The 15,907-nt window shown below is 49.9% G+C and overlaps 5 protein-coding genes across 5 annotated transcripts; 2 read left to right on the top strand and 3 right to left on the bottom strand.

Moving 5' to 3' along the window:
• Positions 1-518: 518 nt before the first annotated feature.
• Positions 519-989, top strand: GUITHDRAFT_134165 (hypothetical protein; the record flags this gene model as incomplete). The annotated part of the gene is made up of 1 exon (XM_005838740.1): positions 519-989. One exon carries the CDS (start codon positions 519-521, stop codon positions 987-989), a length of 471 nt encoding a protein of 156 aa, XP_005838797.1.
• A 57-nt stretch (positions 990-1,046) lies between these two features.
• GUITHDRAFT_102427 (hypothetical protein) lies at positions 1,047-1,349 on the bottom strand (the record flags this gene model as incomplete). The annotated part of the gene is made up of 1 exon (XM_005838739.1): positions 1,047-1,349. The coding sequence occupies one exon, from the start codon at positions 1,347-1,349 to the stop codon at positions 1,047-1,049; it is 303 nt and encodes a 100-aa protein (XP_005838796.1).
• A 46-nt stretch (positions 1,350-1,395) lies between these two features.
• On the bottom strand, positions 1,396-4,016 carry GUITHDRAFT_102426 (hypothetical protein; the record flags this gene model as incomplete). The annotated part of the gene is made up of 2 exons (XM_005838738.1): positions 1,396-3,714; positions 3,759-4,016. 2 exons carry the CDS (start codon positions 4,014-4,016, stop codon positions 1,396-1,398), a joined length of 2,577 nt encoding a protein of 858 aa, XP_005838795.1.
• Positions 4,017-5,157: 1,141 nt separating this feature from the next.
• On the top strand, positions 5,158-6,348 carry BOS1 (Golgi SNAP receptor complex member 2). Its single transcript, XM_005838737.1, has 9 exons — positions 5,158-5,320; positions 5,370-5,432; positions 5,480-5,541; positions 5,590-5,716; positions 5,779-5,831; positions 5,881-5,914; positions 5,973-6,021; positions 6,068-6,112; positions 6,221-6,348. The coding sequence occupies exons 1-9, from the start codon at positions 5,165-5,167 to the stop codon at positions 6,277-6,279; spliced, it is 648 nt and encodes a 215-aa protein (XP_005838794.1). The 5' UTR covers positions 5,158-5,164; the 3' UTR covers positions 6,280-6,348.
• Positions 6,349-6,366: 18 nt separating this feature from the next.
• Positions 6,367-7,072, bottom strand: GUITHDRAFT_150820 (hypothetical protein). Its single transcript, XM_005838736.1, has one exon. The coding sequence runs from the start codon at positions 6,943-6,945 to the stop codon at positions 6,442-6,444; it is 504 nt and encodes a 167-aa protein (XP_005838793.1). The 5' UTR covers positions 6,946-7,072; the 3' UTR covers positions 6,367-6,441.
• Positions 7,073-15,907: the final 8,835 nt, after the last annotated feature.

Genomic DNA, 15,907 nt, shown 5'->3' with positions numbered 1-15,907 from the left:
TATTCTCTCATATCATCTTCCTTTGGTTAAAGACACAAGAGAGGAGGAGAGGAGGAGAGGAGGAGAGGAGGAGAGGAGGAGAGGAGGAGAGGAGGAGAGGAGGAGAGGAGGAGAGGAGGAGAGGAGGAGAGGAGGAGGAGAGCAAGAGAGCGAGAGAGGACAGGAGGAGAGGCAGACGGAGACGAGAAGCAAAAGCAAGAGAGGAGGGATAAGAAGGTTTCGGAGAAGGTGAGATATCGGAAGTGATGAATTGTGAGGAAATAGAGAACATCAAACATTGCTGGAATAAAGCAAATCATTCGGTTCAATCAAGGTTTGTAATAACTAGGACACAAGAGAGTACACGGTCGATGAAGAAATGAGATTCTAAGTCAATAAGTGTGCGGCTTTGTGAGAAGAAGTGATGGATAGCGAGCAAACAGACGAGCTCTCAAGGAATGAATGTTAAGGAGATAAGGAGTTCCAGGACAAGAAGCGCAGAGAACTGAATATTGGTCGCTGGCAGTTGAATCGAGAGGATGGGCAAGACAAAGAAGAAGGGAGGAGCAAGTCGCTTCAGCCCTTATGGCCGCGACACCACCAGGATCACCGACTTATGCAACATGCTAGAAAAGTCTACAGCCAACACGCTGAGGGAAGGGGAAGCGATGCAAGACGGAGAGCCGACAGTGGAAGAGACGGCAGAGGCGAGGACGCAAGAGCAGGGGGGGTCCGGGGGAGAAGAGGAGCAGGGGGAGGGCATGACTCGCGGCAAGATCCTGCAGAGGCACAAGAAGGAATGGCGAGCTCTGCGCTGCCAGCTGGACTCGATGAAGAGCCACAAGAAGGCCATGGGCGCGGGGACGCTGGAGAAGAAGAACGCGAAGAAGGCGCTGGCGAAAGAGATCAAGACGTTGGAGGAGAATCTGAAGGAGAAGCAACGGAAAGAGCTCGAGGACTTCGACAAACAACAGAAGGACTTGCAAGAGAACTCCATGAACAACGAGTGAGAGAAGGAAAGACTGAGAGGAGGAGGCTGAGCAAGGTTTCGCCAGTGAGCTGCCGCCTTACTGACATTCATGCTCACGCGCGTCGTCTGCCGCTGAGGCCTCGTGCACCTGAGCTTCCCGCTCCCCGACATGAGGGGCCTGCCTGGCAACGGGCGTTGAGTCAGTGTGAGCTGCGGGCGGGTCTTCCAGCTCTTCCTCCTCTCTCATCTCTCCAGCCTTGACTTCACCAGCTGCTGGCTTAGCCTTGGGCTGCTTTGGCTTCTTAGTTTGCTTGCCTGCCTTGACCTGCAGCGCATCGGTAGCTTGCTCGCTTGTCGCCGGGGTCTCTCGAGAAGCGGGGGTGGTCGGAAATCCCTCCATGTGCAGCTGCCAGGAGGTCCACTGCCTGAGCGGATACCTCGAGTGCTCAGCGATACTCGCGTCCCTCAACTCGCTTCTCCTGCTGACGCCTCTGCCTCGGCGATGCTTGCTCCTCTACATCTGCTTTCTGCGTCTTGTCGTCAGCCTTTGCCTCCTCGTCTTGCGTGATCTGATGCGCCGAGCCCTCCCCCCTCAAGCCTGTCGCGTGGTCCTCACGGGTCAATCCGGGCTCATCGTCGCCCTCACGCGCGTCGTCTGCCGCTGAGGCCTCGTGCACCTGAGCTTCCCGCTCCCCGACATGAGGGGCCTGCCTGGCAACGGGCGTTGAGTCAGTGTGAGCTGCGGGCGGGTCTTCCAGCTCTTCCTCCTCTCTCATCTCTCCAGCCTTGACTTCACCAGCTGCTGGCTTAGCCTTGGGCTGCTTTGGCTTCTTAGTTTGCTTGCCTGCCTTGACCTGCAGCGCATCGGTAGCTTGCTCGCTTGTCGCCGGGGTCTCTCGAGAAGCGGGGTGGTCGGAAATCCCTCCATGTGCAGCTGCCAGGAGGTCCACTGCCTGAGGCGGATACCTCGAGTGCTCAGCGATACTCGCGTCCCTCAACTCGCCTTCTCCTGCTGACGCCTCCTGCCTCGGCGATGCTTGCTCCTCTACATCTGCTTTCTGCGTCTTGTCGTCAGCCTTTGCCTCCTCGTCTTGCGTGATCTGATGCGCCGAGCCCTCCCCCCTCAAGCCTGTCGCGTGGTCCTCACGGGTCAATCCGGGCTCATCGTCGCCCTCACGCGCGTCGTCTGCCGCTGAGGCCTCGTGCACCTGAGCTTCCCGCTCCCCGACATGAGGGGCCTGCCTGGCAACGGGCGTTGAGTCAGTGTGAGCTGCGGGCGGGTCTTCCAGCTCTTCCTCCTCTCTCATCTCTCCAGCCTTGACTTCACCAGCTGCTGGCTTAGCCTTGGGCTGCTTTGGCTTCTTAGTTTGCTTGCCTGCCTTGACCTGCAGCGCATCGGTAGCTTGCTCGCTTGTCGCCGGGGTCTCTCGAGAAGCGGGGTGGTCGGAAATCCCTCCATGTGCAGCTGCCAGGAGGTCCACTGCCTGAGGCGGATACCTCGAGTGCTCAGCGATACTCGCGTCCCTCAACTCGCCTTCTCCTGCTGACGCCTCCTGCCTCGGCGATGCTTGCTCCTCTACATCTGCTTTCTGCGTCTTGTCGTCAGCCTTTGCCTCCTCGTCTTGCGTGATCTGATGCGCCGAGCCCTCCCCCCTCAAGCCTGTCGCGTGGTCCTCACGGGTCAATCCGGGCTCATCGTCGCCCTCACGCGCGTCGTCTGCCGCTGAGGCCTCGTGCACCTGAGCTTCCCGCTCCCCGACATGAGGGGCCTGCCTGGCAACGGGCGTTGAGTCAGTGTGAGCTGCGGGCGGGTCTTCCAGCTCTTCCTCCTCTCTCATCTCTCCAGCCTTCACTTTTCCATTGTAATTTGATTCATACATCTGTTGTTCCTTGAGCTTTCTGTTTTCATTTTGTTTTTCTTGGATCGACATCTTATCTTGGTCAGTTTTGCTGTGGTATAGCTCCTGAAATGATGCTTTGTGCGTTGATTTGTTGTCCAATCTGCTTTCTGCGTAATAATCGTTGCCTGCCAGTCCATCCTCTTTACCCTGCAGGTGTACAGTTGGCACTTGCTTTGAATTTTCCCTTAATGCGCTGACTCCTTGCGATCGCTTTGTCGTGGTCACAATGTGTTGATTAGTCGTTATTTGTGAGCTTGACTGTTTAGACGATTGAAAAGAATCGCTGTGAATCGGCTGAGTCTTTGTCTTATTTTCTAGCCGCGTGCCGTGTTTGTATTCTTCAATACCGCTCTTTTCCCTCCTTCCAGTTCTCCCATTGACTCTTTCATGTATTGACGCTCTTTGTTCGAATGTTTCACTTTCGGGCTTGTGAAGGTTTGGTCTTGACATCTTATGCAGTACAACTTCCTCTGACTGATTTGGCGCTTGAAGATCGCTGCTGCCTGGATCTCTGACACTGGCAGTGTGCTCATGGCGAGAGTCATCGTGAGAAAACTCGATTGAATGGTGTACGAATAGTTCAGGCTCTGCATCCATTCTCGCAGCGCGAGAAAGCATCATCGTCTCCATCTCACCTTTGTGAGATTCTGAGCTTGATTTTGATGAGCTGCTGTCTGTGGTACTGTTATCCTTCCCCGCTTCTACAGGACTTTCAATCTCATCGAATTGCAGGATGCCTCCAACATTCGTCATGGCATTCGCAAGTTTCAGAATCTCGTCGGTCGAGAAGTTGAAACCGAGGTCGTCATTCGGTGAGTTTATCTTTCCTCCCCGATTGCCAAAATGATTGTATTCTCCATCATCCTGAGATGTATCTTAGACAGATAAGAAATACAATGTACACACACCTCATCTGAGCTTACTTCTAGCACTTCATTCTCATCAATGTTCACCATGGCCACGTTGTTCAAACGAAAGATGTACTTCTTCCCACTGGGCGTTGACTGAATTTGGAGGGTCTCGTCTTGATTTTCCCCTTCATTTGAATTCATGCTGGGGCTCTTTGAGAAACGATCTTCCCTTGACGTTCTTGGCCTCCTGGTCTTGCTGTTCCCCCTGCATGACTTTGGATCAGAGATGACTGGTGATTCAAATCTTTTGGGCATGACGTGCAGGACTGAGGCATCAGGAGAGCGTGTGGAGAGGAGCAGAGAGGCAAGGAGGTGAAGGCTCTGCATCTCACCTGGGAGGAGGTTTCGGCTGCAACCCCGTCCCTGCCGTCGATGGTCGCACCAACTTGGGGGGCGCCATGCTGAATGTTGACGGACCTGGTCCCTCTACAACCCCTATTTCCTTTTTGCACCACCCCACCCTTCGGATTCCCTCGTCACTCTCGGCCCCTGGTTACCCCCTTCTCCGCCAATTTAGACCCGGAACTCACCAAGAGTCGGGGGGATGGGACCGGTGCACCCACCCACCCACCCCACCCAACACGGAGTACCCCGACAGTTGACACTCACCACCATGTCTCACTACCGTACCATGCACCCCCACCCCTGGTGCCGACCAGTAGTGGCAGTTGGTCCGCCAGTATCTTGTCCCGCTCTCAATGATCAGTACCGCAGTGCTACTAAGTTTGACCGCCGTACTACCGTAGTACCGAGCAGGGGCCCGGACGGCTCTCCGGGGTTCGCCTCAGAATGTTGGCATCATCCGGGGTTCGCCTCAGAATGTTGGCATCGAAGGACGTGGAAGCAGGAAATGGCAAGGGCGGGGTTGTGCACGGAACTTACAGAGAGTCTGAGCCCGGCGAGGAGACGAGAGCTAAGGAGGAGCGTGCTTAGGAGACCAGAGCCAATGAAAAGGAGTAAGCCAGGGAGACGAGAGCTAGGGAGACGAGAGCTAGGGAGACGAGAGCTGGCGGGGAGGAGCTAGCGAGACAGAGCCAGCGAGACGAGAGGTCAAGGAGAGGAGCCAGCGAGACGAGAGGTCAAGGAGAGGAGCTCGGGAGGCAAGGAAACAGATTGATGCAAGATGGAGCTACAAGACAAGCGGTCACGCCTGAGGAATAGCTCTGAGATTTGTCAAGATTGCCTTTGGTCAAACTGTTGTGAATTACAGACATGTCTGTGAGAGTTGGCGTCTATGCCAAAAATCATGCTGATAGACATCAGTCATGGCATCAGAGGTAGGAAGGCACCTATGGTTTAGCCAGTGATTGAAACAGAAAGCTGTTCCCTTCCAATCGAAATGATCATTTATGAATGAACTTAGATTTTTTTGTGCTGAAACTCTGAAACTGCGAACAGCAACGATGAGCCTCACGTTGGATGAGCAATATAAAAACTCACGCAAGTTATCGATGACGATTGAAAGCATAATGACCAAAGTGTCTACGAGCCCACCTGAGCAAGCAAAAGTATTATTGGAAGATGCAAAAAACAAACTAATTGACACCAAAGGCCTTGTGGTTAGTATGCTGGTTTGTTTCTTTTCCCATTTGTTCATTCGTGCTGCAGAATTCCATGGAACAGCTTGTGCTCGGTGAACCTGCAGCGAAAAAAGATCTGTGGAAAAATAAGGTGTATCTTCAGCCTAGCCTCCCTCGTTTTGACTTGGTTCACTGAAGGTTGGAAATCTCCGCGAAGAGTTTGAATCTTTGTCAAGACTCTATGAAAGGGAAAGAAAGAGGTTGGTTAAAAAAATGTGTGAGATTTAATCCTCATCCTGATTATGCAGATTGCTTGGGAAAGAGAAGCAGGAAGAAGAACGAGCTCAGTTATTCAAAGATATTCAGGGAGGTCAGCCTTCAGATCAAGAAAGCCTAGATGTCGAATCTCGCATGGCTTTACAAAGGTCCCATGCTGTAAGTGCTTTGGGAAATGTTATATATGGCTTTATGATGATGCCTCCATGATCTTTTTCTAGGCTATCGATGAGTTGGAAGAGAGAGGGGCTAAAATTCTATCAAACCTTGGGATGTAAGTTGTTTGTTCCTTCAGATCTGTTCTGGACTCATGTGCTGTTCAGTCAAAGAGAACAATTGAAAAATGTACACAAGAAGGTCATATTTTGTTACACAAATCTCTTTTAAGAGCTGTTCTTTGATAACGTGCTGAAAGGTTCTGGATGTGATGAATACACTTGGTGTTTCCAATTCCCTCATAAGAGGTCAGTCCACAAATGATGACTATATAAGTTAACGCCTGGCAAACAGTTATTGAAAAACGACAAGCGATGGATATCATATTGTTGTTCGCCGGTATTGCACAAAAAATTGAGATGTTGTGGTGTTTTTTCCTTCTTCAACTCCCTGATTGGCCTGTTTGATTTGCTTGCATGTTCAGGATATTAATAGATTTCGATGCAGGAATGATAGGAACAGTCTTCATCCTTGTGATGGTTTGGATCTACTTTCGACGAAAATAAGAAACAGAATCTCTTGAGCGAAGGTCAGAGCAAATAGCTCCATGAAGGGTTGCGCTGCCTGTGCGTAGAATTGGTAAATCATTACATTTTTATTCAACAAAATAAATCATGCATCCATGCGACTATCTTTACAAGGGCTGAGACTTTCCACACCATTCTACGTCATTCTAAGTAATACACCCCAGCAAGGATATCTTTGGCAGACGTGTAAACGATGCAATTGTTGAGACAACCTGCACTGACGGTCGACTGCGTACGTCGTTCGACAGGAAACCATTCACCGGTTGAGTCTCGCACAAAGTTTCCATCATTCCTGATAGATCTTGACAGACCCGAACGCACTGCTCTGCCAAGGTCATCATATCCACCCCCAGCCACTATGTTCCCGTTCTTGTCAATGGAGGGCGTGACTATCTTCAAGGACGGACTGTTTGTTTCGGGATATCTGACTGCTGGTACAACTGCATGGCTAGTTTTCTCAAAAGGGAGCGCAGTCATTGAGCAAGATAATCTTCGGCTGTACAGCATGGTTACCCACTTTTCTCCGCATCTTCTTGAATCTGTCGAGCAGGAGCATCGTCTTCTAGCAATGATGGGATTTTGGTTCTCACATGGCCTGTGAGCTCGGCTCGAGCATTCTTGCGAAGCTTCAAAGGCAGGGATCATGATGGTTGCAATATGGCCGATAGCGATTGAGCTGAGAACCGATGTGTGGAACAGCAGCGATGATTCGCAGGCCGTGGAGGAGGAGCAAGGGGCTAGAGGTTTAGGGGACCGCGTGATGATCGACAGTAAAATTGCTTTAGTGCGGCAGGAGGAAACCAGTGGGATGGATTTTTGTCACACTCCTGGTCACGAGGGAGGTATGAAACGTTGTGATTGTGCATCAGTTGATCACGTGCACAGGGATTTGAGATACTTTAACGAGAGTTAAGCCAGGCTTAACCAAGTTCGAGAACTTTCACTGCAGGTAAACTGGGCGTCAAGACTGACTGAGACTAGCTTCGACGTGGACAATTGACTGCCATCATGACTTGAGTCGACGTGTGTTTGCGCTGAGTCACGAGGCACACTGGAACAAAAGAGTCGTATCAAGGCGTGACTGTCAGTGGCCCATCGGATTTCACATGGCGGGGCCACCACGCCGGGCTAGTACACGGTAGTTAAGTGATCTCTCAGTTAAAGGCTTGTAAGAACTCAGGTTCTGACAAACCTCTCAGAAGTTCTTTCAGACGCGATAAGTTCAAGGGATGCGTCTAATCAGGTTGTGAACCAAGTGAAGCCTGCAGGTCCAAGCTAGTGGGCTGGAGCTTAGTCTGTGACTTAGAAGATCCGGTTGGTTGGAGCCTGGGGAAGCTGAGGCGGCGCCGGAGGAATCAAGAGGCGCCGGCTGTCGAAGAGGCAGCACTCGTACAGTGGTGGAAGTAAGGCGGTGGTGTGTGAAGGGAAGCTGTTTGGTTGGTCTTGCTGCTACGAGTGTTGGGAATAAAGTGCTGGGGATTGTTGGGAAGTTGATCTGAGTTATCTGAGGTGTTTGGTTGGCTGTGAAAGTCATTGGTGTCTTCGTGCGCACATCATCTGTGAGTCTTGGTCTTTGGACTTATCAGTCAGCTGTTGAGCTGTTCTACTAGTCATTCATCTGTGCACAGACTCTAGGAGTCAGGAATTGATTCCAATACAAAAAGAAAATTTTCTTTTTGTATTCGCGAACAAAGGAATACAAAAAGACTCTACGATAAGATTCCAAGGACAACGAGTTTGAGGACTCTTGGTCTTTGTGCGTCGAATTGACAACGAGTTTGAAGGCTCTTTAAGTTATACTGTACGCTGTTACTCATTTTTTTGGAACGGTATTGGTAACTCCAAGTTGACGATCATGAGCATGCCAGATCTGCAAGAGGAGTTGAAACGAAGCCATGGTGATGTTCAGGTCGACAAGCTGAAGCATGGGAAGGTTACCTCCAAGGAAAAACTCGAGGACCTGTTCCTTCCTTTCTCAGGTGCCATGAGTCGTTTTCGTCCAAATCTTGGGGCTTGTTTCTTAAAACTGTTGGACTTGTTTCCGATTGACGAGACTGGATCGTTTGTTGGAGAATTTCATGAAATGTGGGAGTCGTCTCCAGAAGGTCTTGAAAAATTCTCTTCGCTGGAGTGGAAGATTCAGGTCACGGCGTTGTTTCTGCATGCTGGGTACATTTGGAAGAATGGGAAGAAATTCAAGGATGCTCTTGAGAAGTTTAAGAAGTTGCGAGGAAAATTCGAGGAGGCAATCGCAGCCAGCGAGGATGTGAATGATGGTGCTTCAGAGGAAGGAGAGATGGGTAATCCACTCGATACATCTGTGGTTTTCTCTCCACACAAGTACCAAATATCACCGAGGTTGTTCAGATCCTCAGCTGATCGACAGGAGGTGGAAGTCTTATTTGAGGATATTGCTGAGGTACTTGTCAGCACGAACAGTTATTTTCGAGTTAAGCTAAAGGATGATTTCGACATAGAGTGGCAGATGTCAGGAGGAGGCAACTATCCTTTGGCATTCTTCAAAACTTTGGCACTGGTACGCTGGAATGTAAAGCAACGAAGTGGAGCTGAGCTTATCGAGCTTACTGAGGACGAAGGGAGAGATCAGCTCAGAGCGCTAGCGAAACAGCCACTTGAGTCTGAAGAAGCCTTCTGGAGGAACGTGGACAAAATCAAGCTACTGTTTAAGAATCTCAAGGATAGTATTCAAGGTGTTGTGGGGGCACACCAAAGGATGGGGCCGTTAGAGATCCAGATCGCTGAACTCTTGCATGCCAGGTGTAAAGAATCGACTTGTGAATCGTTGCAGTCATTGGCATTGAATAGAGAATTGCGAAATTGGAAGAAGAGTAATATGAGACCAGAAAAGATTTCTCTCGACGAAATATTCCACTGGGGGCGCATCTTAAAAACTAGAAGCAAGACGACTACGACCGTGACGCCCGCGATGGATGCGAAGGGAGACGTGTCAGTGGTGAATATCACTGTGGCAAGTGAACCGATGGTACCGAATGAACCGCAGGCTGTCGGAGAAGTTGCAGTGGGCAAGAAGAGATCCTCGGGGTCAGGCGAAAATAGTGGTCAAGCGGATTCGGGAGAGAATTCTCACGTCGATCCCAAATGGTATGGTAATTACCCAGTTCGTGGGAGTATACCTCCATCATATCCCCAAGGTATCATGTTTCCCAGCCAAGACCCGTTTTTCAATTTCTATGCTCAAGGTCAACCCTCTATGTATCCATTTCCTATCCAAGGTCCGGTCGGGAACGTCCCAACGTTTTACCAGGCTTCTGGTCAAGCTCCTTCAGGACCTGGTAGGGCGGGACAAGATCAGGCGGCGTTTGACCCTAGCTCATACCGTGGTGGTTTCCCTGGCCGCGGAGGCGAGGGGGACGGCGGACCTAACCATACGGGTTACCGTGGCAGGGGAAGGCGGAATCAGGATGGGTACCATAATGGAGGGAGAGGAAGTTTCAAAGGAGGCTATGGTAGAGGTCAGGGTGGACAGAAAGGACATGGAGGCAAAGGTTGGAAGGGTGGTCGAGGTCATGGAAATTTCAATCACAACCACAACTACAATAACAACAACTACAATCAAAATAATGGCAACTACAAAAATCAGCGGTTTAACCCTCGAGGGGTTGAAAGTGAACAACCGTCATCTGTCTTGCAGAATTTGTTGTCAGGGGGAGTTGTGGACGCTGAAACCACGCGCAAGATGGGGGAAGCGTTGATTCAGGCAGCTCAACGCATGGCAGCGAATGCTTCTTCAAGTTCACACAGTCACCAGCAGAAGGCTGACGCAGACGGCCAGCGGAATGAGTCAGAAAAGAAATCTTCTGTTCCTGCAAATCCATTTGAACGCTCATCGGCCCAGAATGCAACGGAATCTGCGTCACAGGCTAATCGAAGGCAAGGAGCGTGGAAAGCAAATTTCACATTTGGTCTCGACTCCACGTCTACCATCGAGGAATTGCAGGAAATTGCATTGCAGGTAAAGGAGAAAGAAGGAGCTGGAGGCCATACGTTCTTGCTGGACTCTGGTGCTAATATCTCCATGGTCAAGGAAGAGTCTATGTTGTTTGATGTCCAAGCTGGACCTGAATTTCAGGTGCTTACCGCTGGAGGTACTGTCGTCTGTGATAAGGTTGGAAAATTACGACTGCAACTGGTTTGTCCAACAACTAACACCTGTCTGGACGAGATTATTGTCAACGTTCGCGTATGCCCGCTTGTCCCGATATCGTTGCTTAGCTTGGATGATGTTCTTGGGACTGACTACCACATGTTATCACGGGGCTCCAGGAGTGCCCTAAAGTCTTACATTTGCTCAGAAGATGGTGCATTGAAAATCGATGTATTCCAACGAGATAGGTTGTACTTTTTGCAGACGGTTTTCATGGGAGATGGGAAGATTAGTGTGGCGTGCAACAGTACAACCTCTTGCGCTGGTACGAGCAATGGTGATAATTACAGTGGGGGTCCATCAAGTTTAGTGACTCTCAAGCCAGAGGAGAACATGTGTGAGCAGTCCCGATTGTCAGCTGCGACAGAATCGGCCATCTGGCACCTTCGGCTCGGACATCTGGAAGCAAAGATTCAAAAATTACTAGCCGATTCGGTGAAGTATATCACGTACGACAGGCGCCTAAAGAAATCTCCTTGTCACACCTGTAGAATAGCAAAGTTCGTCTCACGGCCGATCCATCGACAGTCGGATTTCCGACAGGAGCGGGCATCAGAGGTCAATCAAGTCTGGCATATGGATTTGAAAGACATAATTGTACAATCCGAGCCTGGTGGTTATAGATATTTCTTGATCATTGTGGACGTCTTTTCCGGATTTGTGCGAGTACGACCTATGCGCACGAAAAGTCAGACGGCTGCTATCCTCAAGGAAATACTGTTACAAGAGGATCGTGACAGCTCTCGTCCTAAGGTACAGAAGATTGTATCTGACAACGGTTCAGAATTCAGCTCTGTGGAGCTGGAGAGCTTTTTCGTTGATCATGGGATACGACATGACAAAATTCCAGAGTACTCTCAGGTCTACAATGCGTTCGCTGAACGTGGAATCAGAAGCGTAATGTCCATTCATCGGACGTTACTACGTCAGAGCGGAGTACCCCGGAGCAAATGGGAATATTCCGTACAGCAGGCAGTTTTACGGTACAACATTCTGCCTAGTGGACGAAATCTAGGGTATTCCTCACCATACTTGATATATACAACCGAGCAGTTTGACTATCGCAAGCTCAAGGTTTTTGGGTGCAGCACCTTCTTCAAGAATGAACTACGCACGTCAAAGGTGGATGATCCAGCAATTCATGGTTTAAATCTGGGAAACGCGTGCGCTTTCTCTGGATATAAGGTGGGGTATTTGGTTTGGGATATCGAGCATGATAGAATCGTCCATACGAATAATCTTACGTTTGACGAGATGTATTTTCCATTACGTTGCCGACGTTTTCAGGCATCTAATGTGGAGGATGAATTGTTGAAGGAACTAGTACCTTGTGCACCAGTGGCATCTGACGACGACGAAGACTCCTCGGAAAATGCGAGTGAAACAGAATTGCAAATTCCTGAGGAAGTTGCAACGTCTGGCAGGAAGCGACACTGTCAGGGAGGCTCTGGTCCTGACGCAAGTGAAGTTTCCGCGAGCAAGCGCCTCCAATTGGAATTTCCACCTTCCTCGGTCCAAAGCCTGACATCTGGAGATCAACGGGAGGATACAGGAGAGCATCGGTTGAGGGATGATACCGAATATGTGCCTGACGGTGCAATGTCTCCAGTTCCTCCAGCAGGCAGAAGAACACGGAGGGATTTCAAGGCGGAGCGAGGGGTCTTGGAAAGCAAATATGTCAATCGAGATGTCGAAGTTCTTGTAAATGGTCAAGTAGAGCAAGGCAAAATTTTGCAGATGGTTTTCAAGGAGGGAAAGTTTCTCGCGCGGATTGTTTTCCCAACTCTCGACAATTACTGGGTGTTACGGTCTGTCACTGATCCTGACATCAAGTTTTTGGAACAAACCGAACAGAAGGCAATGGTGGTGCTTACAAGTGGGGAGACAATATCAGAGGTCTGCATGTTAGCAGATTATTACTCGTGTAGCTTTCCACCGAACGTCTTTGGTGATATGACCGACCATACCAAAGTTTTTAAACCCTGTCTTGATCGTGCAGCGGATGGGATCATGGATGTTGTCGAAGCTACAGTTGGGGGTTCGCCTGAAGTGGTTGTACTTTCCCAGCACAAGAAATTTCCACAGTATCTGCAAGTTACACATATTGTGCAGGGGTCGACTGAATCTGAAGAGATCTTGTATGTTTGGGACAGGGGGGAAGACAGGACAAGCCTTCAGCCAGCATCCCAGCGTTTTGTTCCAGTATGGAGGGATGAGATGTACAAAACTCGTTTACAGCATGTCGATCCTGTGTCATCTGCCCCACAGGTCAGTGCTAATGTGGACCCTACTTTCAGGGATACGCGTCTTCTTGTGGCGAATCTAGCGTTGGTCTCTCCCGTATGGGACGCGGTGGAGCTGGCGTCTGACCTGTTATCTCTGATGTCTTCCGACCGTGACAATCCAGCTGCAATGCCTGAGAATCAGGCAGATTACGCGATGACAGCGGCTTGCGATGCAGGAGATGTGGAGAACGAAAGTAGTTTTGACAAGTTACCAGATCCCAAGACAAGGTCAGAGATGTTACGTCGTCCGGATCGGCATCTTTGGGAGCAGGCTGAAAAGGAGGAAATTGCGAAGATCGAAAGTCGTGGGGTCTGGGAAGTTGTTACGCGTGATCAGAAAAACAGGGAGTCAAATCATTCCGTCCTTGCTCGCGCCTTGTGGGTGTATGCTTCAAAACGAGACTTGAAGGGCAAGATCTTGAAACGAAAGGGGCGGCTAGTTATCATGGGCAACTTACTTCCTTCATCTGAAGAATTGTTTGCACCGACTACATCGTTGGACAATATCCGGCTCTTGCTGAGCATCGCGGCAGGCAACCGTTGGAGAATCACATTCAGGGATATCTCTGCTGCTTTCTTGTATGGTGACTTGGAGGTTCCTGTGTATTTGATTCCTCCAGATATCATGAGTCTTCCTCCTGAGTGCCTCCTCAAAGTCTTGAAGTCGCTCTATGGACTTCGCATTGCACCAAGGAGATGGTATCTTAAGTTCACGCAGGTGTTGAAGACGGTGGGAGCAAGTGGGATAGGACATGATGAGATCATCTACCGATACTCCAACTGTGCGGGGGACGTCTTGCTTCTGACTGTCTTCGTGGATGACTTACTCATTGTCTCTCAAACTGAAGCAGTTAAGATTGAGTTTCTTGAGAAGCTCAACACAGTATTCGACTTTTCGGGGAGTGAGGCAACAGGTACCTTCTTGGGCATTAAAATAGAACAGAATGACGATCAGGGTCGGATAACTTTGTCACAACAGCATTTCATTGAAAAGATTGTTGAACGCTTTGAAATCGTTGCCAGAGGTGTCAAAACGGTATTACCTGGTCACTATCTCAAGACTTATCACTTGGAGGGTAAGTTGTTGAACAAGAAGGAAGTCCGCACTTATCAGAGTCTTCTGGGGTCCATTCTCTACGTGGCAAATTGTACGCGGGTTGATATCGCATTCGCGACGAGCGTCCTTAGTCGCTTTGCTCGGGCTCCTAGGCAGTGCGATATGGATGCCTTAATTCATCTTCTACAGTACCTTTACACTACTCGGGAGGTTCAGATCGTATACCATTGTCACGGAGTATCTTACCACCAGGAGTGTTTTGTCAATGAGATGATTGCATTCAGTGATGCTGGTTGGGGTACCGAGATTATTACGAGACGGAGTCAAAGCGGATATGGAATCGTTCTGAATGGTGGGGTAGTCGTCTTCGGTTCAAAAATGCAGAAGGTTGTTGCCCTGAGTTCTTCAGAAGCTGAAATTTATGCTGCCACCACATGCGCGAAACTAGTCAAGCTTTATAGAAATCTCTTGGGTCAGATGGGATTTACGCAGACTCGTCCTACTCTCTTGTTAATCGACAATGAACCATGTCTGAGGCTTTTGTGGGACAAGCGAAGTTATAGTCGACTCAAACACATTGATATTCGAACGAAGTATGCTGTTGATTTGGTAGAAAAGGACGAGCTCTATCCAGAAAAGATTCATACTTCTTATCAGCCTGGCGATTTGCTGACGAAAGTTCTGCCTTTGAATCGGTGGAGGCTCCTTGGTGAATTTCTCTTCGGAGACCCCTTACCGGATATGCTGCTCTGAGGATGCTCGCCTGTCATGCTCTCTGCGCTTCATGCTCTCTGCGCTTCTGTCAGGGACAGTGCTACTCTGTTCCCATGCCGTCAGTCGCCAAAGTTGTATGCCCCGTGTGTGATTGACGGTGATCCGAGCTCTAGTCTCCGACAAGGAGATTTAACCGATCCTGCTGCGGTGGCTTCCAGGCTTTATCTTCCGTCTTCTATCCGATTCAGGGAGGGTGTCTCGGGTGATGTCACCGAGGAGACTCTCATGGAGAACGTGAAGGAATCGGATGAATCGGAAGGAGGATAAAGACAGACACGTCTTCCTCAAGCCTGTGGCTAGCTGCAACCAAGACATCTGTTCTAGGTTAGTATCTTAGAAACTCGCTCATCCTGATCTATGGAACCCATGACGGTAGTGAACGATGAAATTGAATGGCCAAAAAATGAAAATTGAGAAAGAAATGACGGATGAGTCGAGATCGATAAGTCATGTGGTTGAAATGAAAGCGCTGACGTCAAAAATGATTGTGCCTTGGCAAAACAATGATCCCCGGGGTAGATAGGATAGAAAGGGCCCATAGATTAGAAACGAGAAAATTGTGTTCAAAACAATCAGAGATCAATCAATGCATTGCAAGAATTCTGAACCTGATCTCTGGAGCTTGATTGGAATTCTAAATTCTTGGCATCATCAATGGGTGGAGATGTCTTCATTGCTCAATGCGCAAGCTTCAGAGAGGTCACATGATGACCAATCCCATCATGAGGATCAGGTTGAAGAGGAGGAGGAGCTGTCTGACTTGAAAGATGCAGATGTGTTCAGGACTTAGTCTTGAGCTGACACTGCAGGCAGCTGGGAAGAGTTTATGATGGAAGGTGAGGAGGAGCACAGGTGCATGCGGACAGCGCAGGCGGATGAGGAGAGTCTCTAGTGGCATGCGGATGGTACAAGCTGAGGAACCCGAGTGCACGAGCATCAGGATGCGCTAGAGGAGGACAGCGCAGGTGCTGCAGGAGTGCTGCTGAAGCGCAAGCGCTGGAGGAGCAGCGCAGGCCCTACGATGGTGGGGAGAAGCCGCAGCGCAGGTGGAGGAGCAGCACAGGTGCACTGTTGGCGGGGTGCGACCGCACTGCATCCGCAGCGCAAGCGGAGGAGGAGTGCAGGTGTCACAGGAGGCGAAACGCAGGTGCACCAGGGTGCACACTTGAAGCGAAGGAGGAGCGCAGGAGGCATGCAAGATGGGGGATGAGCCTGTGCAGAACGGTTGATGGAGTGGTAGCAGCAAGATGACCTTGGAGAGGAGAGCAGCATGGAAGTCAGCTTGGGAAAGATGTTGATGGTCAG

This window comes from Guillardia theta, assembly GCF_000315625.1.
Source record: "Guillardia theta CCMP2712 unplaced genomic scaffold GUITHscaffold_10, whole genome shotgun sequence".
In the NCBI taxonomy this organism is placed as follows: domain Eukaryota; class Cryptophyceae; order Pyrenomonadales; family Geminigeraceae; genus Guillardia; species Guillardia theta.
Note: the sequence above shows the minus strand (reverse complement) of the source record. Positions and strands in the feature narration are given on the sequence as shown.